The sequence below is a fragment of the Eptesicus fuscus genome, chromosome 3, assembly GCF_027574615.1.
Source record: "Eptesicus fuscus isolate TK198812 chromosome 3, DD_ASM_mEF_20220401, whole genome shotgun sequence".
NCBI classification, from domain to species: Eukaryota; Metazoa; Chordata; class Mammalia; order Chiroptera; family Vespertilionidae; genus Eptesicus; species Eptesicus fuscus.
Window position 1 is genome coordinate 3,863,407 of NC_072475.1, and position 26,378 is coordinate 3,889,784.

The 26,378-nt window shown below is 41.1% G+C and overlaps 1 protein-coding gene across 5 annotated transcripts in view; it reads left to right on the forward strand.

Moving 5' to 3' along the window:
• The window catches only part of TTC3 (tetratricopeptide repeat domain 3), a 94,735-nt gene that overhangs the window by 19,491 nt on the left and 48,866 nt on the right, over positions 1–26,378 (forward strand). For 4 of the 5 annotated variants that reach the window (XM_054713538.1, XM_054713535.1, XM_054713536.1 and 1 more), the window contains 12 exons: positions 182–267; positions 1,257–1,351; positions 2,833–2,895; positions 10,795–10,849; positions 15,376–15,538; positions 16,360–16,405; positions 17,468–17,588; positions 19,469–19,532; positions 22,417–22,474; positions 25,137–25,221; positions 25,493–25,627; positions 26,262–26,342. In XM_054713538.1, coding sequence (XP_054569513.1) covers positions 182–267; positions 1,257–1,351; positions 2,833–2,895; positions 10,795–10,849; positions 15,376–15,538; positions 16,360–16,405; positions 17,468–17,588; positions 19,469–19,532; positions 22,417–22,474; positions 25,137–25,221; positions 25,493–25,627; positions 26,262–26,342 — 1,052 coding nt within the window. Of the gene's footprint in view, positions 1–181; positions 268–1,256; positions 1,352–2,832; positions 2,896–10,794; positions 10,850–12,771; positions 13,014–15,375; positions 15,539–16,359; positions 16,406–17,467; positions 17,589–19,468; positions 19,533–22,416; positions 22,475–25,136; positions 25,222–25,492; positions 25,628–26,261; positions 26,343–26,378 lie in introns of all 5 variants that reach the window. The other variant, XM_054713539.1, reaches the window with a different exon arrangement.

Here is a 26,378-nt window from a genome sequence, read left to right on the forward strand (position 1 = left end):
ATGTTACTAGTTTTTTTTTTTTAAATATACTATTTGATACATGTAAAAGATTACAACAAATATGTTATTTAGAAGTATAATATAATGAACTTTATGGATTCACCTAACCTAAGAATTAGAACATTAACAATACCATTTTTTTTAAAATAAATGTCCTCTCTCTCCTAAAAATAAAAAATAGACAAGTATCACATAACTAAAGTTGTAACAGAAAACTACAATATACTTGAAGAATTTGAAAGACAAACTTGTGCGGAGTGTATACAGGTGAGAATAAATATTTACTTGTAAGTATATTTCAAGATTTGCTTGTTAGACTTTTTATTAACACTCAGAGAAAGTTCAGTAGAACTGCTACGTAATACTATAAAAACCAATAACATGTTTGAGGGAAAGTTTAATAAATTGTGATTGGAATATTTATTTTTTTGGAAGAGGAAAATAGCATCTTGGTGAGAATTTTCTAATGTTACAGGTTTTTAAAAGAGTTAATAAAATATTAAAATTTGATTTTTTTAATTAAAAGAGTTTTAATTAGTTGGTAAATACGATTTTCTTTGTTAACAGCATTATTGAGATGTAATTACATGAAAGATGACTTTAACGAAATTTTTAAAAAAGGACTTAGAAACATATTTAATGTTCTAGTTAATTCTCTAAAATCATTGATGTGATCCAGTTTATTTTAGTGAATTTATTTTGAAAATTTGAGTGTTTAAAGTAAGTTTTAGTCACATCTGGAGCATCTTTGATATCCTTTTAATGTCATTCTTCCTGACTTTGTTGCCTCTTTTCTGGCAATTAATATAATCAGCATTGCCTATATGTGTTACTGAATTACGTATTGTTTTGTAAGCCCAGGTTTATTGAACAATATCACATTTTCTAGCCTAAAATTAAAGTTCTACCTCACATCTGTTTTTCCCTGTCGTGCGGCAGGCTTCCTGAGTACACGTCAACGTGGGCCTGCAAGCCCTGTACCAGGGGATCGGTGGTTAGCCGTTACCTGTGATGTAATGGTTTTGTTCACGTTTTAGTTTCCTTTAACAAAGTTAGCACTCAGTCCTTAGGGACAGGTTTCCTTCCTACACATACCAAAATATTAAATGTTGCATCATGATTTTCTACATAAGTGACCCCCCTGGGTTATTTTTGATAGCAAAGATAGAAACCTAGGTTCGTTTTTCCTAGGTAAGGGGGTTCTTAATTGTCTTTTGCAAGTAACTGATGGGTTTTCTTTCACCTTGGTTTCTCAGCAAGGAGAACTAATGAAAATGAAAGGAAATGAAGAGTTTTCCAAAGAAAGATTTGATCTAGCTATTATCTATTACAGCAGAGCCATTGAATATAGGTAAGAACTAAACAGAACAGTGAAATCCTTTTTACGTGGCAGATCAACTTAGAGTGCTCGTCAGGAAATAAAGGAGGAGGGGCTGGAGACTGTCTTCAGCTTGCTGTGCAGAAGGGAGTTTCTCACTCCGGCCCTGGGAGCATTCCAGGTGGTCTGAGGGCATGAACTTAGTCAGATAGAATAACTCAGGCAAGGCTTGCAAACTTGTGAATTCCGTTCTGCCCACCTCTGTTTTCTTTCAAGCTGTCTAGACCAGTGGTTCTCAACCTTCCTAATGCCGCGACCCTTTAATACAGTTCCTCACGTTGTGGTGACCCCCAACCTTAAAATTATTTTCGTTGCTACTTCATAACTATAATTTTGCTACTGTTATGAATCGTAATGTAAATATCTGTGTTTTCCGATGGTCTTAGGCTCACAGGTTGAGAACTGCTACTGTAGAGCCTAAGACCATCGGAAAACACAGGTATTTATTTACATTACGATTCATAACAATAGCAAAATTACAGTTATGAAGTAGCAACGAAAATAATTTTATGGTTGGGGGTCACCACAACGTGAGGAACTGTATTAAAGGGTCGCGGCATTAGGAAGGTTGAGAACCACTGGTCTAGACAGACTCATATGTTCTTCCTTATTTTCATTTTGCCTTCAACTAATTTCTCTCAAATTATTAACTGATCACAAAGGGTTACTAGTTCTTAAGATGTCACCCATTTAAGGATTTTTGCTTTCTAAGAGGGAACTTTGAAAGGATAATAGTTGGGATTGTTGAGAGTGCATGCGTTCTCTCCACCTCGTCTTCCATTAGCTCAGCTGCTAGAATTTGGTAGCATTTTTGCAAGTGTGCCTCCCTTGGCATCTTAGCTGGTCCACCGGATATTGTAGCAGCGTTGGGAGGATGTGCTGTAGACGGCTGCTCCTACCTTGCCAGTCTCCACGGGGAATGAGTGGCTCAAGGCAGCAGGGCACACCTGGGCGGCTGCTGCTCAGTTCGGAGGAGGTGGAGGAAAGGGAATGAAGTGTCATCAGATAAGACTGAAGGGCAGAATTAGAAGTGAAGCTGTTAAACTGCTGTTAATTTACAGGCTTTTTCTGAGTTCTTGTCAATGTGTCCAGTCCTGACTTAGATATGTAATTCTATCCTGCACAGTTACAGCATTCTTGTAGTTCTAGCTTGTTCATGTGTCTCATGTGATCCTCACAACAGCTGTATGAGGTAGGCCGGAAAAGTGGGAATCTTTATTTCGAATACAGGGAAGTTGAGGATGATTTTGAGCAGTTAGGAAGTTCCTTCACTCAGGTAGGAAGTGAAGGAACCAGGACTTAGTCAGTTGGGACTTCAAATCCTATATTCTCTCTGCTCTGCCACAGACATAAAGTTTTTGAAAATTTTTTCATGCCTTAGGTTTTCTGTCTGATTTTTGTTAGTTTCATATGTAATTTCCTTTACTGACTAAACATTTTTTTTTTTTTTTAAGTCCTGAAAACCACCATCTTTATGGTAACCGAGCTCTTTGTTTTCTTCGCACGGGACAGTTCAGGTAAGTTGGTTAGCGTTCCCTAATCATTATGCTAAACACCCATTTCTGTTTTGCAGGCATGCAAGAAAATCGTTCAGTAGTTCTTTGGCAGAAATAGTTAAGTGATTAAAGGAGGGCTTTGTAAGCTATCTATATAACAACCACAGTGACAGCAGTAATGATTCTGATTGAGTGGGTAACATGTTATGCATTATTTTAAGCACTTTACTAATGTTATTTAATTCTCACAACACCCTAAATAGGTAGGTAATGTTATTCTCCACATTTACATTTGGACAAACTCATACTATTAGTAAGTAGTTATGCCAAGATTTAAACACAGATCTTATCTGATGATATAAAAGTCTGTGTTTATAACACTTATGTTAAATTACCTCCTTTTGCTCTATGAATTAATCTAGAAAGTTCTGGGAGAAGTTGTGCTTGTTTTCTCCATCCTGCTATAACATAATTCAGTAATTGTCCTTCATAAGTGAAAAGGAAAATAAATTTAGTGGTTTAACTATGAGAGTGAAATACAATGAACTTTTAGTTCCTAATGTTGAACTTAGCTTTTATTTATTGAGAAAGATTGTTGACACTATGCTATGATTTTGTTGTTCCTCAGTTTAAAAAACCAAGACATAAATTATCAGCGTTACTATTGAGCAGGGTAAGCGGTTCCATTTAATTATGTCCTGCCTTACAGTAAGGGTTTAGGTGACCTTCAAGAATGCAGTCACTCAGCCCGGCCAGTGTGCTCAGTGATTTGATTCCTGGTCAGGGTACACGCCCAGGTTATATGGGCTTGATCCCCACTAGGGGGTGTGCAGAAGGTAGCCAATCAATGATTCTCTCATCATTGATGTTTCTGTATCTCCTTCCTTTTCCTTTCCTCTCTGAAATAAATAATAAGTATTTTTAAAAATGAATACATCCATTCAGTGGAAGAAGAATAAAAACAAAACATTCTGAAGAACCAGATTAGAGCCTAGGATCCTCATAGTAAAGTGGCATAGGCAGGAGGTCCTGCTTATTATTTGTGCCTGACCTTTCAACAGAAAGGTCAAAATAAGAACATTTGACAAGTGATGTAATTCTCTCTGTCCATGAAGAAAGGGCCCCGGTTGCTTGGGTGAAGCAGTGTTCCCGGAGTTTGTGGCTTACGGGTGCTACGAGTTGAGCGATGGAGTAGAGGAGAACCCAGCAATATTCTGTTCATCGGAAAAGCTCCTGGAAAGTGCTGTCTGGGGTTTCACAGTTTCTGTTACTTTTTCTCAAGAAAGCAGAGTCAATGTCAGTTGTTTCTCAGTGAAAGCCCAATGTTGGGATGTGGGAGGGTGGGGAGTGGGGAAGAAGTATATTCCAAGTTTGTAGCTTTAAAAATAACATGTTTTTCTTTTATCATAAACAGAAAACATTCTCATGGTAGAAAATTTGGAAAATACAAGAGTTTAAAAAGAAGAAAATAAAAATCACCAGTAACCCAACCACCTTGGAGAATATCGCTGTGTTATGTTATGCAGCTTTTAGATGGCTTAAGCTGTGGATAAGCCGAGGCTGTCTAGACTAGAGGAATGGATGGGCTTGACACAGTCTTCCATCACTACCACTGTCCTCAACTGTTCTGACAAGGAATGAGCTGCAAATGTCTTTAGGTTATTGCCTCTGGCTAGGTCCAGAATTGCAGATGTCCTATGCTGTTTGAAGGTGAATCTGAATGTTTTCAACATGAATAGGTTAGCAACGTGGCTAGCCGCCCGTGAAAACGGAGGTGGCTGATCTGAAACCTTGAGTGGGTGGAAGGTCATTCCCTCTGCATGGGGGATCTCAGAGCCCAGAGGCAGACCAGGGGATTCTGCCCTCTTCATGAGTGCTGAATGCTAGACACTCGGGGAGGATTCTCTAAGACTCCACTGCAAAGGAGATGATTGGAGTACACATACAGAAGCCAGGTAGCCTGGTGAGGTCAAGGCCAAGGGCAGGGTTGTGCATCTGTCCCGTGCTCCTTCCTGATAGTCTAGCTTGTGGTTCAACACCATTGAGGTTTTTGCTGGAAGCAGGTCAGCAGCAGTTCTATCACCAGTATGCATCGGATTCCTCTTTAATGGCAGAATCCTCGTGCCACACTGGTTTTGGTGGTGGTCCCCACCTCGCACATCCTTGATGCGACGGGCTCAGTAAAGTAGGCATGGTGTTTTCTGAATCCATAGTACATATAACTCCTGATCAAGAAAGTAGATGATGTGGCTTCAGAAAAGAACATGTTGCCAGAAGTGCCGTTGACATAGGACACCTGTCCTTTAGCTGACTTACCGAGGTTGAGATGTTTTGAAGCTCGCATGTGTTGGGGTTGGTAGATCTGTCATGGGAATTTGGCTGAGCAGCTCCAGGGACAGGTGGGGGTGAAGCATCCCCCCTCGGGCACTGTTCTGAGCACTTTACACACGTTAACTCACAGCACGCTCATGCCTGTGAGAGTGGGTGCTGCTGTCTTTGTAGATGAGGGATCTGGGGAGGTTGAACCAGGTGTCCTGGGACACTAGGGGGATGTGATGAAGCCAGAGTTTGAACCCAGGCCGCCTGGACGTAGAGTCTCTAGTAATCACCACAGAGAGGTGGTGATAGGACCAAAGGGCAGTGTGAAAGGTGGGGAAAAAATTAAATAAATGGTCCAAATAGTGAATACGATCATCTTTACAGGACATGCAGGCTAAAAACTACGAGTCTTTTTTTCCACACCCGTCAGATTGGCAAAAATGTAAAACACTCATTATACCAAGTGTTTGAGCGGATGTGGAATGAAGGGAACTTGCATACTCACTGGAGAAAGTGTAAATTGGTGCCACCACGTTGGAGAGCAGTTTGGCAAGCTGAAGAACGTGCGCCCTCTGCAGCCCACGCCAAACTCACAGACGTGTACCCAAGAAGAGATGTGCCAAGCTTCCTTATAGCCTTGTTGGTCAATGTAAAGAATGGAAACAGCCTAAATGTCCATCAGTAGGGGAATGGATAAATCAGTTATGGTATATGGTATATGGTATATTCATACAATGGAAACCTATGCAATTGGTAAAATGAATACAATGCTGCGTGAAAATGCAAGTTGCAGAAATGATTTGAATGGTCTCATACCGTTTATATTTTGTTTAAAAACATGCAAAATGATATGCATCTCCATAATTATTATGTGTTAAAAATGTTTTAAAATGCATGGGCACTTTAAAACCAGGGGAGTGGCTGTCTCATGGGAGGAAGGGAGGAAGCGAGGGAGGGAACAAGGTTGGCGATGGGAGAGTGGTACCCGGGACGTCCACTGTGACAGGCTTCTGTGAAAGATCTGAAGCAAGCACGGCAAAACGTTCAGATCTTGCTAAGCTGGTAGGTGGTGTGCATTATGTTAATGTTATTTACTTTTATGTGTACTTGAAATACTTGCTGAAAAGCAATACAGTGTAATTAAAAATGTACATGTTAAGATGGAAAAAAAAGAACAACAGTGATCACTGAACATCAAGGATGAAACAAGTGAAAAATAATCTTGAAAGGAGAGAAATGTAAGGAAGGTCAAAGGCAGGGAACCCGAGGTGAGGCAAGTGTGGGAAATGGTTCATTCTGAAAGGGTCAAAATGGCGGAGGCAGTGGTGGTGTAAGTGCCAGTCGCACAGTGTGTAAGTAGACCACCATGTTGGGAAGCAGGCAGAACCTTGAGCGCACCTCCAGGTCTGTGGCGGTGCAGGAGGTTGCACTGGGAATGTGGGGAAAGGGCTTGGAGTGAGGGAGGGGTGGTGGAAACGTGCTGCCTCCTGTCACAGCTTGTCCCTGCCAAGTCCTGTATATCTGCAGGATAAATTTCTTCTACTTGGATGAAACAGCACCTATAATTTTAATTCCAGACACTGACTTTTGATTTAAAATGTGTTTATTCGCTGATGGCATTAGTCACTGCACATGTAGCAGTGACTGACCATTATTACATCTGAGTCTTGCTTTTGTTGCATTGTAAGAGCTAGAACCTTGGTGAGTATGCATATTATCTATATATAAAAGCCTAAGTGGCCTTTACGACTGACTGGAGAACTGCAATTGTGCTCCCACAGCCAACCTCCCGTGGTCCCTTCCCCGGCCAGCCGGCTGGCCCCAATTGGCCCTGATCACTGGCCAGGCCAAGGGACCCCACCCATGCACGAATTCATGCACCGGGCCTCTAGTAATAAATATAAACTACTAGAGGCCTGGTGCACAAGATTTGTGCACTGGGGGAGGGGGGTTCCTCAACCAGGCCTGGGTTTAGGCCCCAGGGATTGGGCCTAAGTTGGCAGTCAGACATCCTTCTCACAGTCCAGGACCCCTCGCTCCTTACCACTGTCCTGCAGCAGAGGCTGGAGAGGCTCCTGCCACTGCCACTGCATTCACTAGCAGTGAGCCGGCTTCTGGCTGAGCGGCACTCCCCCTGTGGAAGCTCACTGACCACCACGGGGCAGCTCCTGCATTGAGTGTCTGCCCCTGGTGGTGAGTGTCAAAGCGGCCAGTCCGTCGATTTGCATATTATGCTTTTATTATATAGGATCATGTAGTAAACATTCAATACACATTATTGGGTTCAGTTTATAAATAGGTCAGAAATGAACAAAAACAGACATTGTCCCTGTGTTCTAGACCAGCGGTTGCCAATCGGTAGTCTGCGGACCACTGGTGTCCGTGAGGTCCAAAAGGTTGGCGACTGCTGGTCTAGACAATGGGCCAGCAGTGTGAAGGCCTGTGATGGAAGGGAGTGTGTTGATTCATAGGATTAGTAGTGCGCCCACTGGACTGAATACAGAGACGGAGTGGGGAGGTGGTCAGGCTAGACCAAGGAGGGTCTCGTAGGCTACGTGACAGCTGCCAGCCTTTACGAGAAGGACCGAACTGAGGAGTTGCATGATTAGTACCTTAAAGAGGCCAGTCTGGCTGCAGCGGGCGAGTGTGTGGAGGGGTTGCAGCGTGATGTGGATTAGGAGGCTGTTGTGGTGCTCCAGGCGGGAGATGGTGGCTCAGAGGGGAATGTCAGTGGGAATGCGGAAGTGGGAGGATTTGAAATATTTTGGAGGTAAAATCAAGTTGCTTATAGTTTTGTGTTTGGAACTATTCTGAGGTTTCTGCTTCAGCTTCATGGGTTATAGGCCCACTCCCTGACACTGGGGTCACTGGAAGAGAGAAATTTGACTTCACTCTTGAACATACTGAGTTGAAGTGCCTTTGAAGGATCCAAGTTGGAATGTTGTACCGGCCATGAGTTACGTGGGTCTGGACTCGAAAGGAGAGGATGGAGACAAGTGTTTGGGACAGTTAACCTCGGTGGACGTGTGGAGGTGGGTGACATTGCTCACAGAGGTGGTTCTCCGCATGGACTGCACATTGGAATCTCTTGAGTATTGAAGAAATAACCCCCTCCCCCAGACTCGGCTTTAATTAATTGGGTGCTGGGCTCTAGAAGCCCCCAGACAGTACTGATGTGCAGCCAAGGTTGAGACCCACTCCTGGAGAGCGTGAGCGGAGATGAGGAGAGGGACTGGGACTGAGCCTGGGGGCACACGACTAGAGACCAGTGAGGAGATGAACCTGCCAGGAGACTGCTCTGCTGCCAGAGAGGTGGCAGGGAGACTCAGTGTGGTTTCGAGGAGGTAAGTGTGGCCAGCAGGGCCTGTTGCTGCTGAGAATTTGGATTTAGCAGTGTGGACGTGGTTTGGTTACCGGAGGGGGAGGTGTTAGTTGGAAGCTTGGAGCAGAAGCTGGGTTAGAGCAGATTGAACAATGAGAGGGAGGAAATGGAGAGAGCATAGGCAGCTGTTGGAGGTTTTGGGAGAGGCAGTGAGGAGCAGAAAAGGTGTGCCATTGTATTGGGATGTTTTGGCTACAAGTAACAAAACTCTGATTCAACTGGTTTAAATGGTGAAAAACACTTACCGTATTCAGAGTTCCAGAAGAAGGAGTTTCAACAGTGTCCTCAAAGACCTAGGCTTTTCCCAGCCCACCGTGTGACCTGGACCTCCGGCTGCCACCGCAGGATGTGAGATGCTACTGTAATTCAGACATCAAACCGGATAGTACAGTCTCCAGCAGAAGGATGACTGTTGTAATCTTCAAAAAAATACACATACTGAAAAGTGTACAATTCATAAGTGTGTAGGTTGAATTTGCAGAAACCAAACAACCGTAACTAGATCACCACCCCAATACCCCAGAAGCCCCCTTGCTCCTCCCCCGCAGGATAACTGCTCTGCTGACTTCAGCACCGTTGGTTATTTTTGCACAACATAAAAAAATCATAGTACGTATACAGTACGTGCTCTTTTATGTTTGGCTTTCAACATTGTTTTTGAGATCCATATTGTTGCATGTAAAGTTGTAAAGTGTTCGTCTATTGCATGAATATACCACATTTTATCCATTCTATTGTTGATGGGCATTTGAGTAGTTTCTAGTATTTGGGTTTTATAGGTGGTGTCATTGTGAACATATGTACTCATTCCTGTTGGGTGTATAATTAGGGGCAGGGTATCCTTATATTCAGCTTTAGTACAAAATTTCCAATGTGGGTGTGTGATTTTACACTCCGACCAGCAGCATATGAGAGTTTCAATTCCATGTCTTCGCTAATAATTATTTTGTGTCATTTCATTTGGACATTCTGGTGGGTGTGTAATGATGTAGTGCTGTGATTTTAATTTGCATTTTCTTAAGTTGATTAATGATATTTAAGTTGAGCATCTTTTCATTTGCTTATTGACTACTTGGATTTTCTCCTTTGTGAAATACCTGTTTGGATTTTGAGTTGAATGTCGTATTTATTAGTAGTGTTTATTTTTTTTTAAATTTTGGATATGAGTCATTGTCAGATATTTGAATTACAAATATTTTCTCTCTGGCTTGGCTTTTTACTCTTGATGTTTTCTTTTCATAAACAGAAGTTACTAATTTTAATATAGTACAGTTAGCCAATTATTTTATTTCCTTTATGGTAAGCATTTTTGTGTTTTGTTTCTAATCTCTGCCAGCACACATGTCACCAGAATGTTGTTTCTTCTAAAATCTCGACCGTCTAACTTTGGTGTTTAGACGTGAAGTCCATCTGCAGGTGGCTTCTGTGTTTAGTGTGAGGTGGGGTTCATCGGGTGTGACTGTCCCGCTGACATAGCACCGTTTCTTAGAGCGCCTTTTCTCCGTGTCCTGTGATGTCACCTTGGTCTATAGATCAGGTGACTGTGTGGGTAAGGGTCTGTTTCTGATTTCCATATCCCATTCTGTTGATCAGCTCATCTATCTTTAGATAGTGTTTTCTTAAAAAAAAAAAAGTATATAGCCTTTTAGTGGATATTGTTATGTGGCGGTATGTTACCTAGTTTTGTTCTTGTAATCTCTTTTTCAGAGTGAGGATTCCCTCAGGTCTCATTTTAGATGAGAAAGCAGGCCGGAAGAGGTTTTAACTTTCTAACAGCTCACAGGGATTGGGCTTCACTGTTTCAAGTCCCCGCTTTCATGCTCTGTCCACTGTAGCTTAGCAGAGGTGTTGTGTGAAAGATCTGGGAGTTTATTTCTGGAGTCTTGCTAATACACAAAAATAGTGCAAAAAACTATACAATGAATAACAAGTTGGGCATAGAGTGAGGTGTAGATAAGATATGTGCAGGAAATATCCCAGAAATGTAGTTATTTCTGAGTAGTTGTGACTGTGACTCTGGATGCCTTTTTCCCTTTGTTTTACTTTTCTGTATTTTCCAAATTTCCTATAATGGACATATATGGATGCTTAAAAATTAAAAAAAATTTTTAACTAGGTTATATATGGAAAATTCAAAAAGTACAAATAGAAATGTAAGATGATCTATGTACCTATATTAAAATAAAAATGAATATTTGATTTCTTGTTTTTCTTCTTAGAAATGCACTTGGTGATGGAAAGAGAGCCATTATTCTGAAGAACAACTGGCCAAAGGTAGGTTTCTTTTATATTTTACCTTGGGCAAATAATGCCATGCAACTTGGAGAAAAATCTGACAGGATGTACATTTGCATGTAGAGATGTGGATAAAATAGGAATCTTCAGTTCCATAGTCAGAAAGGAGGCGGACTGTTTTACAGTTAGAGAATGACTTCATCTAGAGCGAGGCTGCAAGTGTCTGAGGGCACAGGTCGCCCGGAGGAATCTTGAGGCCCTTGAAGACACTTTAATCACTGAGCTGTCAGCATCTCCTCTGGATGTATTACAGACCTACTGAAAAGTGAAACGTAAAGCTTACAAGGAGCTATAGAAGATGGTGTTTGTACATAAATTCTTAGAGAAAACATAAATTTGACTCTATCAAACTTAAAAACTCTTGTATGTCAAAATACACCATGAATGAAATCATAGTCTGGAAGAAGATCATTTGTCATATATATAACTTATATAGTTGATAGGATTTATATCTAGAATATGCAAAGGGCTAAATAAAAAGCTCGGTACAAATAGGCCAATAAACAAGCATTTCACAGAAGAATTCTGAATGGGAAATAGAAAAACGCTAAGCCCTGTTTCCCAGTCATTAAAATAGTACAGAGACAGAAAAACGAAACCTAGAGAGCCTCCAAACAGACCTACATGTACATGAGTTAATAAAACAATGTGATACTGTTTGGGTCGTTCAGATTGGCAAAAATTAACGAGACAATAGCCTTGAGTACTGGTGAGTGTCTGTACCAACAGGAACCCTCGATAAACCAGTGGGTTGAATTGGTTACAAGCACATTGGAGAGCATTATGATGTGCGTACGCAGTCATTACTTGATTCTAAGCGTGAACCCAACAAACATTCTTGCTTATGTGTGTATAGTGAGGTGTACAGGTTGGTCATTGCACCTTGTTCTAATGGTACAGAAGTGCAAATATCTAAGTATCCATTAATGAAGCAGTGATGATTGTGGTTTTTCACTTGGTTACTAGGCTCTATCGGATCTGTCCCCTGTCTTGAACAACCATTATTTCTCTGACCTCAGACCTTCTGCTCTCCCCTTTTCTCACTCCCTCGTTCACTCTTGGTTGGTCCGTTCTCTCCTTTCAGTTCCTTAAACATGCCAGGCCCACTCCCCACTTGTACTTGCTCTTCCCTGTGCCTGGGATGAGAGTGCCTTTCCCCAGAGCACGAGCTGGCCCCTGGCCCCCGGGCCTCCTCTCGTTTTCACTGCAGGTACTCTTCACAGTGAAACCTTCCCTGGCCACAGTGCTACCTGCCAACCTGCCCTCCCTAGACATTGGCTCTCCTCTTTCCCTGCTTGACTTTGCTTCTTCTTGGCATTTATTGTTAGTAAACATATTGTACTAGTATGCACTATTTACAGTATGTTGCTTATGGTGTGTGTGTCTCCAGTACAATGTGAGCTCCATCAGGACAGGTTTTTTGTTTGGTTCATTCTTGAATCTGGACTGCCTGACACATACAGGCACTCATTAAGTAAATATTTGTTGACTTAGTGAATGAATTGAACACTAGATTACAGCTTAAATGAATTAACTGGCTTATCAATAGATTTAAAAAGCAATATTGAATGAACAAAGCAGTAAAAGCATAATATTCTAGAAAAATACTTATCAAACTCATGATAGTGTTTGCTTCTGGGCAGTGAGAGACAGGAAAGATTAAAGGTACAAAGGAGAGTTCAGCCATATTTGTATAGTATTATTTCTTGCATTAAAGAATCTGAAGCCAGTACAACAAAATGTTAACAGTTTATTCTGGTGTTTGTTATAGTAATTTATATTTTCCTAAATTATAAAAATAGTCTGAGTTTTTTAAAAGCAGAGCTTCATTAAGACTCAGAAAGATTCATGTTTCAGACTTCATTTCTGGCTTTTCATAATTTGCTTTTATTTATTACTAGAGACCCGATGCACAAAGATTCGTGCAAGAATGGGCCTTCCTTATTCTCTCCGGCACCGCCTTCGGTCTGGCGGAGCCCACTTTTCGCTCCGGCCCGGAACTGCCTTTCCGCCTTCCCACACTGCCCAGAGGCCCAGAGCAGCTGGGGCGGGGCGCTCGACGCCTGCATATGCAAATTACTCCGTCATCTTTGTTGGGTTAATTTGCATACTCGCTCCTGATTGGCTGGTGGGCGTCGTGCAGGTATGGTCAATTTGCATCTTACTCTTTTATTAGTGTAGATTATTTTTAAGTTATTATTTTTTAATCCTCACCCAAGGATATGCTTTTGTTGATTTATTTTAAAAATATGTTTTCATTGATTTTTAGAGAGAGGGGAATGGAGAGGGAGAGAGAAAGAGAGAGAGAGAAACATTGATCAGTTGGCTCCTGTACATGCCCTGATCAGATGCCTTGACCAGAAATTGAACCCTCCACCTTTGGTGAATGGGATGACACTCAAACCAACTGAGCCACACCAGCCAGGGCCATAATTTGTTTTTAAGCCAGAGTGAGTAGAGTCAGAGAATTTTAGAGCCTTCAATTTGTGATTCAGGTTGTCTAAGGGTGTAAAATCTGGGAATTATGAAATTTCTCAAGAGGACTTCTGCATCCAACTTTTGGAGTCACTTTCTAAATACATTATTTTACAGATAAAGAAATTAAGTCTCAGAAAAGTACAGTGACTTTGCAAGGAGCCATTACAAGTAAAAGACAAAACTGGATTGAGGGTGATGTTTGTTGCTGTTTTCAATATAGGTCATCGTTGTGCTTGAACAGTCTTTGCTGACCTCTGCACCTGGCATTTGGCAACTGCTCCATAAATATTTTAAGAATGAATGGATGGTAGAATTCTTAATACTAAAACCTAGACCATGATATTGGTTTTCCAGAGATATCTTTTGCTATTTTAATCTAGTATCAACTTAGAAAAAGAGTACTAAACTTTTAAAATTACTTTGAGTACCTTATTTAGAATGTTTACTCCTGTCTTAGTTTATCAAACAAAATATTTACTCTTCTTTTTAGAACAGTTTTAGATTCACAGCAAAATTAACAGAAGGAAGGTACAGAGATTTCCCATAATCCCATTACCCCACGCACACATACCCTCCCCCATTGCCAGCATCCCCCTATAGAGTGGTGCAGTATGAAATTGATGAACCTCCACAGGCACATCATCATCACCCAAAGTCCAGTTTAACTTGGGGTTCACTGCCTTGGTGTTGTACATTCTGTGGGTTTGGACAAATTTATAATGACATGTATCCACCATTGTGCTTCGTAAGGTATATTTTCATTAAATTAAAGGATAGTTTTCTTTTTTTCCCAATTAGTATTTTTTGTACATTCCTTTGTATTGGATTTATTAGGATGGCATTGGTTCATAAATTACATAGGTTTCAGGTGTACAGTTCTCTAATACATCAACTGCATATTATATTGTGTGTTCCCCATCAAGTTTCCTCCCATCACTATACTATTTACCCCCCTTTATCCTTTTTGCCTCCCCTACCTCCCTTTCCCTCTGGTAATCACCATACTATTGCCTGTATCTCTGAGGTTTTTTGTTTTTGTTTTTATCTCAGAATCAGAACGGTCTTTGTAAAGTGTGCAGTAAAGAGGAAAGAGCTCTGGCCCCAGAATAATAGATCAGGGTTCTTTGTTTGGCCTGTGAGTGAGTGACATTAGGCAAGTTCCTAACCTTTTCACTTGGAAGTCACTGCTCACGTGGAGATGCTGTGCCTGAAATGGGAGTTTGGTTTGTGAGTAGCTGGCTAGAGGAGAGTTCGTTAGCCCAGGTTTGATCATGTTAGCTCTCTAGATTAAAATGTTCATGCTTGATACAGAAGATTTCCCAAAATGCATAAGTGGGGCCAGCCAGGGCTGTGGTTCTGTAGCAAAAACAGAACAGAACAAAAAAACTGATCATTAGAATTCAGAGTAAATCAGTGGTTTTTGGACCTTTTCTTTCTTAAAGCCAACAAGTACACGTAGAGGGAAAAAAGAATGAAAAGCTGGTAAGAGAGCGGTGGCTAGCTTAGCTTTCCCCTCACTTGGGCCCATGCTCCTCTTCAGAGGGGGGAAAGCTGCTGCACTCGCTGACTGCCCTTCCAGCTCTCAAATTCCATGGATTTCCAAACTGTAAGGAATGTAATCACGCGGAGACTACTACTGCCTTGAAGTATTGTGAAGCAAATTTATGTTATTTATATGAATGATTTTATACTTTATTTGGGATGAAAACTATTTCACTCTTTAGTAAAATATAATAAGGGTTGAATTTTTTTCTTTGGGCGTACAAAAAAATCTCTTTAAGTGAAAATACTGATCCCTAGGCAGTTGTTAAACATTATTATGAATACTGTTCATCGCTTTTCACCTAGCTCATTTCGGTAATTTTATATCCTGAGAGGTATTAACATTTTTATTCATTTTTCATTGGTAGGTTCTAATTTAACACTTTAAGTAACTAATCAGATTTCAAGTGAAATATTTTTCCTTATTGATTTCATTTAACTTAAGCATATTTTTGAGAAAAATTAAATTTATCTTTTTGGAACAGGGTCATTATCGTTATTGTGCTGCTCTTTCTATGCTGGGAGAATATGACTGGGCCCTGCAAGCAAACATTAAAGCTCAAAAACTCTGTAAAAATGACCCTGAGGGAATCAACGATCTAATTCAGCAGCATGTCAAGTTACAAAAACAAATAGAAGATCTGCAAGGTATTTCACCTAAGATTCTTTTGGTGTCAGTCAAATTCCTTTAAAACTTCTGAGGGTGGGCTTCTTGGATTAATGGAGGACCACAAATCAGTGCTCAGATGGTTTGAACTTACTTTGTTATCTTGGTTGAGTCACTTAAGTTTCCATTTCTATCTAGAATTATATTAGTGTTATATTCTATTAGATAATTATAAATGATTGATATTTTTATTTGAAACATTCATCAATGAATTGTTATAGACTCTTGCATAGAAAATATTCCTTCTTGAATTTTGAAATAAATTACATCCTTTTTGAAACAAAATTGTTTTAAAATTATCTCCTTTATTATTGTAGTTATTTCCTGAAGAAAAGTCCCTTCAATAGCATTGTTTGGTGTTTTTGCACCAAGTTTGTGGCTGATTTTATATATCTCAGAAATTTGCTGTGCAGACTAGGAATTCTACAACCCCTTACTCTACACTCAGTGTAGGTCTTTCCTGTTTTTTCTTCTCTGGGTATTTGGTGTCTTATAGAGCTGAGCTGAGTGTTCTGTTTCACTAGCAAATGTCATCCAACATAACGTGATCATAAGATTGTGAGCTCCTTGAAACAGGTACCGTCTCCGATTCACACTTCAGAGTGCTGCATCTAGTCAGTGATCACATCCAATGGGATTTCAAATAATGGCTGTAGAACATTTTATTAACAAGCTCATCAACTAAAAGCATCTCAAAATGTAAAATTGGTTAGGCTTACTTTTCAGTTCTCTGAATTTGAAAATCTTTTACAGTATGTGTTACCAATGCACTGTTTACTGTGTATGTGATTGATTTTTATAGGCGGGACATCAACTAGGAATCCAGTTAAAGTCTTTTATGAAAGCAGGTAAGTTATTAGGAATGGCTTTGCCCTGTGAGTTTAAGAATCTCTGTGTTTGATGCTTTAGTAGCTAATAGCAACCACAATGAAGTTGGGGGTGGAGGATGATAGGTGGTTTTTAAAGTGTTCCTGACTAAGATCAGGTGACCTGTGAATTGCCAAATGTATTTTGCCCACTCTTTTACTGAACTATTTGCATAGGTATATATTAGTGATCAGTAGCCTTAGCCTGTGGGAAGGAGTGAAATGATTATAGGATATTACTGTGTTTGAATGGGACCAGTTTTGGCCATCTGGATGGTCCTGGCAGCAGAGAGCAGGGACACAGTCTTTGCCTTTTAACCCTTAGCCTCTTCTGGAAACAACTGCCTCTAGACTCCTGGTATTTTTTCAAAGGCTGAGATGCTTCCTGTTAGAAATACTAGTAGGCGGCAGATAGACTTTCGTATGCTTGCAGTAAAGCCAATAGCACCCAGGGTCTGCATTTGTTACTTAACAATTAAATAAGATTAAGCTTTTCCTCACATGCTTAAGATACTGAAGCTGTTAATTCAAAACAAGGAGACTTACTTATTTTAATATTAGGAACCAGAATATACTTCTTGAGCTGTTCTTAATCTATTTTAAGTTTTTTAAATTATATTTTGGATTTTAATACCAAATGTAAAATAATGTTTATGTATAAGGCCCACTCTCGGAGATAGGGATCCTTTTATTTTATTTTTATATATATATATATTTTTATTGATTTTAGAGAGAAAGCGAGAGAAGCATCAATGATGAGAGAGAATCATTGATCAGCTGCCTCCCCCACACCCTCCACTGGGGATTGAGCCCACAACCCAGGTATGTGCCCTTGATGGGAATCAAACCTGGGACCCTTCAGTCGGCAGGCTCTATCCATTGAGCCAAGCCAGCTAGGGCAGTAGGGATTCTTTTAAAATGATCTTGTTTTCAAGAAAAAAAGGCTGAATTTGCTGGAACTTGTTTCTTTGAAGGTTAACTTTTTTTAAAAAAAGTATACTATTCAATAGAAATAAAATAATAATTCCTTTTATCCCCACTCAGAGTCTACACACCTAGTCTAGCAGCACCTGCGTTTAGTACTTCACTTAACTTTGTAGAGATCGAAAGAGATTCCGGAGAAAGCTACCACGAAATGGCATACGGTGGTAATCATCAACTAACGGTAAGCTCAGTTAAAAACTAAAAATGAAATTATTTCCAGTATAGTCTCATATGTTTGCAATAATATTTTGGTGAAAGGGGAAACTGAATATCTTGTTGATATGAACCTTTTTTTTGCCTATTGATATCAAAAGAATGATTCTGTCTTTTAAATATTCAGGCTACTTCCTATAATTACATAAAAATAATATTTCATTGTTATAGAATTTTTTTGCAGTCACATTTGTATATTTTCAAACTATTTTTTTCTAAATTTTATTTTACACTTGGATGGTTCTCTTTGTATGCCTTCCTTTTACATGTCTTTTTTTTTAAAGAGAGAATCTTTTTTTTAATATATATATATTTAAAAATTTCTTTATTGATTAAGGTATTACATATGTGTCCTTATTCTCCCATTACCCCCGACCTCCCATTCATGCCCCCATCCCCCTGTTGTCTGTGTCCATTGATTAGGCTTATATGCATGCATATAAGTCCTTTGGTTGCTCTCTCCCCTTTACTCCCACTGTCCCCTACCTTCCCTGAGGTTTGACGTTCTGATTGATGTTTCTCTGTCTCTGGATCTATTTTTGTTCATCAGTTTATGTTGTCCATTATATTCCACAAATGAGTGAGATCCCTTTACATGTCTTTTTTCTTTTTAAGAGAGAATTTTTTTAAAATACATTTTCTTATTGATTTCGAAGAGAAAGGGAGAGGGAGAGATAGAAATATCAATGATGAGAGAGAATCATTGATTGGCTGCCTCCTGCACTGGGGATCAAGCCCACAACCCAGGCATGTGCCCTTGACTGTTGGCCAAATCCCCCCACCCCTTGCAATGCTTTGGATTTTTCTTTTCCTATCTTTTATTTTTTGCAGACTCCATGGCTGCCCCGCACTGCACCAGTCCATCCACCCACCCAGTTTGTGCCATGCTGGGCCTGGGAGCCACCCCATCCTATCTCGGCCCAAGGTGTTTCTGCAGCCTCTGCTGCTCCTCACCATGGCCAAAGCCCGTGATTCTGTGCTGTGTTCAGCTGAACCTTGGTCTGATGGCTTCTTAGGCACTGCTAGGCCTCTAACCTGGTCCTGGGACCAGGGTCCGAGGCGATCTGCACCTGAGTTTTTCTCCGAACTGTAGTGTGCTCAAAACTCAGCAGATATCACCAAGTCCACATTTCTATTCCTCTCCAGTGTCTGATGGGAAAAGGAAAACGATGTCTTGGGTTAGATGGATAGTAGTCATTGAAGGAACTTCTTAAACCCACTCTGTAGTTATATTTGTTTGTTAATAATACCCGAGGATATTATTTTTATTGATTTTAGAAAGAGTGAAAGAGAGGAAGGAAGGGAGGGGAAAAAGAGAGAGAAATATCAATGTGAGAGAGACACATTGATTGGTTGCCTCCTACACAAGCCCCAATCGGGGCCAGAGATCAAACCTGCAACCCAAGTACGTGCCCTGGACTGGGAATCGAGCCCATGACCCTACAAGTGCGCAGGCAGATGCTCTAACCACTGAGCAACACCAGACCAGAGCATAGTTCTTTTGTTAATAATGAAAATCTCAGAGAAGCTGTGTTCATTTAGGGAGAGCACCCTCAGGAAAGATGTGATAGTGCTGACTCAGTACTGAACAGCTTCCCTGCCTGGCCTCATACTAGGTGTCAGAAATTCTCAAGGAATTGTCATTGGAGAATTTGTCATACCATAATCTTTTATCGTCAGTTATCATTTTGTTTGTTTATTCACTTAGGCTTAATAACCACCTAGCTATTTTAGGCGCTTGAATAAATTCTGATATAATCCACTTTATTATTTAGCTATTCATGTCTCTGTTTATTTTTTCACTTTTTTTTCTTTTGTAAGTCTCACTAATTTTATTTTCATGGGTAGGTGTTAGATGAAGCTTTGAATATAGATGATTGTGACTGTCATCCTGAATTTCTACCACCATCAGGTGAGTTTTTCCCTGTAAATCGTTGCTGAGTTCGTGTGGTGGTGTCTAAACTTCTCTGCCCCCAAACTCGCACAAGCCTCACTTATATTTGCTCTTGTTCTCCTTTTACTTTGCAGTGCTTCTGTGTTAAAACATTGATTATTTATTTGAAACCAGTATTCAGTCTTTTCATATTATTTAATAATTCTAATTTTGGAACTCCAACTAAAATTGATGGAAAGGAAAGATGAAGCTCTTCTTGGCTCACTGTCTAATTTCTATTTGGCGAGGTTTTTTTTCTAAATATATATTTTTATTGATTTCAGAGAGGAAGGGAGAGGGGGAGAGAGAGAGAAACATCAAAGATGAGAGAGAATCATTGATCGGCTGCCTCCTGCACCCCCCCACCCCCACTGGGGATCATGCCCGTAACCCAGGCATGTGCCCTTGACTGGAACTTGGGACTCTTCAATCCACAGGCTGACGCTTTATCCTCTGAGCCAAACTGGCTAAGGGCAGTGGTCGGCAAACTCATTAGTCAACAGAGCCAAATATCAACAGTACAACGATTGAAATTTCTTTTGAGAGCCAAATTTTTTAAACTTAAACTATATAGGTAGGTACATTGTTATTAACTTAATTAGGGTACTCCTAAACTGGCCTATGCTAAAAACTCAGGGGGCCAAAGAGCCGCATGTGGCTCGCGAGCCACGGTTTGCCGACCAGTGTTTTTCAACCTTTATATCATTATCTCCCCCAGCCAAGGAACCTTTTTATACTTTATTTTTTTTTTTCTAATTGCCTCCCTTTGAAATCTTAATACCACAGATCTTGTATATCTGTATATGTACTGTATGTACATCTCTGCTTTATATACTGTGGTGGGGGCAAAAGTGGGTTTACAGTTGTTTGTATGGAAATAATACAATAATTAATAGTAACACGAGAATAAACTGTTTCACGTACTCAGAACTGTAAACCTACTTTTGCCTCATGTTGGGGGTGATGACACCTCTACTGAGAATGGATGCTTTAGGCTCATCCTAGCTTACTTTACTTTTTAAAAAATATTTATTTTTATTGATTTCAGAGAAGAAGGAATAAATAGAGATAAAAACATCAATGATGAGAGAGAACCATTCATCAGCTGCCTCCCGCATGCCCCACATAAGGGGATCGAGCCTGCAACCCAGGCATGTGCCCCGACCATGATCTCCTGGTTCATAGGTTGATGTTCAACCACTGAGCCAAGCCAGCAGGGCTCATCCTAGTTTACTTTAAATTGTCTGTGCTTGGTGCATGTGTTTGCTTATGCCCCTAGGAAACAGGCAGACACAGCAGGACCTCATAGACTCGGCATTGGCATCATGGGAAATGAAGGGCCCACAGAAGCCCGAATATTTTCGCTTCATTTATTTCTCAGTCTCCCTTGATACTACCAGGTTTTGATGGAAATCCATCTAAAGTGGATTACATGCTCCCCTGCCTTTTAAACACCTTAAGGAAATACAGATTTTCTTGATGACTTACTTAAGATAGCTGTTGTCACCCACAGGTTACTTACCCCATCTTTCATGCATTCCTCTGGGCTCTGACAGGGAGATTATGACCTTCCTGTTGCCCCCCTTTCCTTTGTTGGTTTTTTTGTTTTCAGAGTTTTTGCTTCAGGCAGCCATTTCTGTCTTGTGCTTCCTGCAGTTCTGTCTTTTCTTAGGCTCCCATGCCACATATCCCATTCCTGAGCATTTCCATTTGGTTAGCACAGTACCAGCATTATAACGAGGGGAAGCGCAGGTGGCTGTCTTCCCTGATGCAACTCTACAAGCACGTGAAAAATCTTTGAGGATAAAACATTTGTCAATATTTCTTGGGTAGTTATCATCAGACAGTACATTTAAATAATTTAAGTACCATCCACACTTCAGCATCTATGTTCAGTGGAAGAAATTGAGGTGCCGCGGTCAGGGTGCAATGGTTTCGCTGCAGGTCACACAGCAGAAGTCGCACTGGAACTCTTCTGCCTTTCCAGAGCCTCTTGCTTTCTGAGGCCACCAGAACCAGCTCAGGCTCGCATCCCGTCCTTACACAGGGGCTCTGACTTGCCTCTGCGTCTCTCCCCAAAGCTCTCATCAGATCCACCTGACCCCATTGCTGTGCTCTCTTCTGCACAACTTTGCACATCTGTCCCCACCCAGCAACACACAGGCTCCCTCCTCCTGCCAGGGGACAAGGCTGAGCTCGTAGAGCTGGAGGAGCAAGAGGAAGCACAGGGCCTGTAATTCAGTATTTCCTTTTCTTCTTAATGGGATTGCTGTTTAATTATTGCAAAAATGTCTTTTCTTGTCATCTAATTGTAAACTACCTGAAAACAGTAACTTAGCCTATATCTCTGTATCTGCTCTAGGCCTACATAATAATGACCATTATAATTTATTAGAGGCCTGATGCACGAAGATTCGTGCAAGAATGGGCCTTCCTTCCCCTGGCTGCTGGCATGGCCTTTGCTCTGGCCAGAGCCGCCTTTCCACTCCGACCTGGAGGCGCCTTTCTGCTGCCCAGAGGCTTGGAGCAGCTGGGGTGGTGTGGAATGCCGCTTGGCACCTGTATATGCAAATTAACCTGCCATCTTTGTTGTGTTAATTTGCATACTCACTCCTGATTGGCTGGTGGGTGTTGCGAAGGTATGGTCAATTAGCATGTTACTCTTTTATTAGGTAGATAATAATTTCATAGCATACATAGACAAACATCATCAGTAGCTTATTTTTGGCTTACCTGTTTGTAGTTAATGCTCACAATATTACTTCCTTTGCTCTCTTACGCAATTTACTTATTTTTTATTTTACTTTCAAGCTCATAGATTTTTATGTCCAGATTTCAGGAACAAATACTTTTATATTCACAGGCCAGCCTCCAAAATGTAAAGGAAAACAAAAATCTCGAAACAATGAGTTGGAGTTCAGGTATGTTTTTATCTAAGATATTGTTTTTTCTCCTAATGTCCTCTAAGAAAAAAGAAATCTCTTTTCAAGTAGTAGCTACCTTACGTATGTATATTATGTTGAGTACTAAAGTCCCTTTCAAATACCAAAGGCATGTCTTTTGGAGACATTCATTTTTTACTAGAGCAGTGGTCAGCAAACTCATTAGTCAACAGAGCCACATATCAACAGTACAACGATTGAAATTTCTTTTGAGAGCCAAATTTTTTAAACTTAAACTTCTTCTAACGCCACTTCTTCAAAATAGACTCGCCCAGGCCGTGGTATTTTGTGGAAGAGCCACACTCAAGGGGCCAAAGAGCCTCATGTGGCTCACAAGCCACGGTTTGCCAACCACTGGACTAGAGAATTCTGAATCCTGGATGTTAATACTGATTTCTGAAAGTCATATTACAGATATATTAGTATTAATTTTTTAAAACTCCAAAATACATGCTCATAAGAGGAAAAAATATTCAGAGAAGTATAAAGTGCAAATTAATTGCCTTCCCTGTTCACCTTATTGCATTTCCCACACTTCTCCAGTAGCTTCCTATAGGAACTCACTGCTAACCATTTGTGGGCCACCGGGAAGCTCACTCTGCACACACAGGCATGGGTATGTGTACAGTCCGAGGCCCTTTTGAGCAGTTATCACTGGAGGAAAGTATTTATTAATGAACCAACCACTTATAAAATTCGTTCTACTGAACATACCCCTTAAAATTAATAGTAGGAACTCTTGTCACTTATCTTTATAGTTAATCCCCTATCGCCTACAAAATAGGAATTGACTGCAGAGTAGAATTGTCGGTCATACAGTAGATACAGAAGTTTGTGAAGTTAATGAAAAATGATGCTGGACAAGCTGCAAAGCCATTTCTGCCAGTTATACCAGTTGTCAGTTTTTTCTTCATTTCTTAAGGCTGATTCCTCAATAGATTCTTCAAAGAGAATGATTTGAATATCAAAGCACTAAGAGGAATGAGTAAAGCCCAATTAAAAAAAAAAAAAGACCATTTTTTTCATGCTACTACAAAGTAAATACAAAGCAAGGGCATAGAATATTATGTAATTCTACTAGAGGCCCGGTGCATGAAATTTGTGCATGGGGGGGAGCGTTGTCCCTCAACCCAGCCTGCATCCTCTCCAATCTGGGACCCCTCAAAGGATGTTCGACTGCCCATTTAGGCCCAGATCGGGCCTAAACAGGCAGTCGGACATCCTTCTCACAATCCAGGACTGCTGGCTCCCAACCGCTCACCTGCCTGCCTGCCTGATTGCCCCTAACCGCTTCTGCCTGCCAGTCTGATCACCCCCTAACTACTCCCCTGCCAGCCTGATTGCCCCCAATTGCCCTCCCTTGCAGATCTGGTCCCCCCCCAACTGCCCTCCCCTGCCGGCCTGGGTTCCCCCCAACTGCCCTTCCCTGCAGGCCTGGTTGCCCCCAACTGCCCTCCTCTGCTGGCCTGGTCACCCCTAACTGCCCTCCCCTGCAGGCCTGATCGCCCCCAACTGCCCTCCCTTGCAGGCCTGGTCCCTCCCAACTGCCCTCCCCTGCTGGCTTGATCGCAAGCAACTGGCCTCCCCTGCCGGCCATCTTGTGGCAGCCATCTTGTGTCCATATGGGGGCGGCCATCTTTGACCACATGGGGCGGCCATCTTGTGTGTCCGCATATGGCTCACTGACCACTGAGGGCAGTGGTCAGCAAACTCATTAGTCCACAGAGCCAAATATCAACAGCACAACGATTGAAATTTCTTTTGAGAGACAAATTTTTTAAACTTAAACTTCTTATAACGCCACTTCTTCAAAATAGACTCGCTCAGGCTGTGGTATTTTTTGGAAGAGCCACACTCAAGGGGCCAAAGAGCCGCATGTGGCTCGCGAGCCGCAGTTTGCCGACCATGGTTCTAGGGAATTGTTGAATCTGAACTGTGGTCACGGGAACCCCTGAATTTGTAATTGGCTCGGCAGAATTGGTAGGTAGCCTTAGCACCCCGGTGTGGCTGGTCTGAAGTGAGGGCACCTGTGGGGCCTGCATTGACTCAGAATTAATGTCAAAATTGAATGGAATTGTTAGACACGCAGTTGGTGTGGAGAATTGGTGTTAAAAATGATAGGCATCTGGTATAAAAAACACACACATCTGGTGTTAGAAGTGGTGTCAGAAGACAGCTAGAGAACCGAATCTTTCTTCCCCTCACATCACTGGGTCCAGGCTTTCTGAAAGGTTCTCTCTCTTATTAGAGTTCCCTTGAGAGGAGCATCTGTGCAACACTTATGGGCACATTTCTTGTTTCGGGGCTGTGTTGTCATAGATAACTGTAGATTGGTAATAACTGGATTATCGTCACACAGATTCCCCTTAATTTGTTTCTTTTTTCAAAAGCTCTTTTTCCCATATCATCATCATTAATTTATCTGGCCTCCCTCCACTTGTAATTTTACAGGGATTTTTATTGAGATTTCATTGGATTTAGAGATTAATCTGAGGAGAAATGGCATCGTAGTAATATTTCAGTTCAGGAGCTTGTGACTTATTTACTCAGTGTTTAAAATGACCTTCAGTAAAAGTATTTTTTCTTTATCTAGCAGACTGTTTTGTTTTAAATAATTCAACACAACACTCTTCTCTTTTAGTTGTAGTTCACAAGGGAATTTTCCAGCAGATTTGAAAAACCTCTTGGAGAAGCAGTTCTCTAAATCTTCCAGAGCTGCACACCAGGTACAGAAAAGGTTTTTCCCAGGAAAAAGCAAACTCTGGGAGCAAACCACTTTTCACAAGAGCCCAGTCTAACCATGTACATCTCTAAGATTTGTTTTTTAGACTTTTATTTGTGGACATGTTATTTCATATGTGATTGCTAAGAAACCAAACTATTATTAATTTAGAAACTAACTTTTCAATTACGTTAACCAGAGATTAAAGTAGCGATTGACACTGTAGAATTGTTGCTTCCCAAAGGAAACAGTTTGTTTCTTGTTCTGCTCTGCAGGACTTTGCTAATATAATGAAAATGCTGAGGAGCTTGATCCAGGACGGTTACACAGCTCTGCTGGAGCAGCGGTGCCGCAGCGCCGCCCAGTCCTTCTCCGAGCTGCTCAACGGCCTAGATCCGCAGAAAGTAAAGGTAGGATTGCCGGCTCCTAACTCGTCAGAGTGCTGATGGCTCCACATGCATGTGGAGGAGAACCAGGGCTCTCCCTTCACTGTTACCAGTGACCTTCGGCTTCGCGGAGAGGGCCTGAATCTCCCCCGGCCGGGCGTGAGGAGCAGGGTGTGCGCTGACCCAGCCTTCATGCCTGCGCTCACCGTGCGACTCCCTCCTCCTCTCCTTGGTGTCCCTTAGGCCTCCTGGCCTTCTCTCTTGATAAACTACGAAAGCAAGGTTTTGGACCAGATTTGGTCACATCTTTTCATTCAGAAAGAAAGTAATAGCTAGGCAAACACTTTATGCACGTTGGTAAGGCAGCAAATAAGTGTCTTCATCTGTCACTGGTACCCACAAACATTCAAAAGAGAGTAACTTCTGTTATTCTAGTCTATTATGAACCACGCCTTCAAGGAACTCTGAGACAGTGAGTCTGTGTTTTAAATACTTGATAGCAGTATATTTTTGCAATAATTCAGTTTGACCTTTATCTCAATCATAATGATTAGTGAGATTTTATTACACTTTTTTTCTGTTGTGGCTAACAGGTTGGTATGATGCAAATTGGGCAGAATTATCTTCAGATTTTTAACTGAAACATTTTTATTGACAGCAATTGAACCTGGCCATGATTAACTATGTCTTAGTGGTCTACGGACTTGCTATTTCTCTCCTTGGAATAGGACAGCCTGAGGTAAGACTTGTAACAGAAATAATAACTTAAATATGT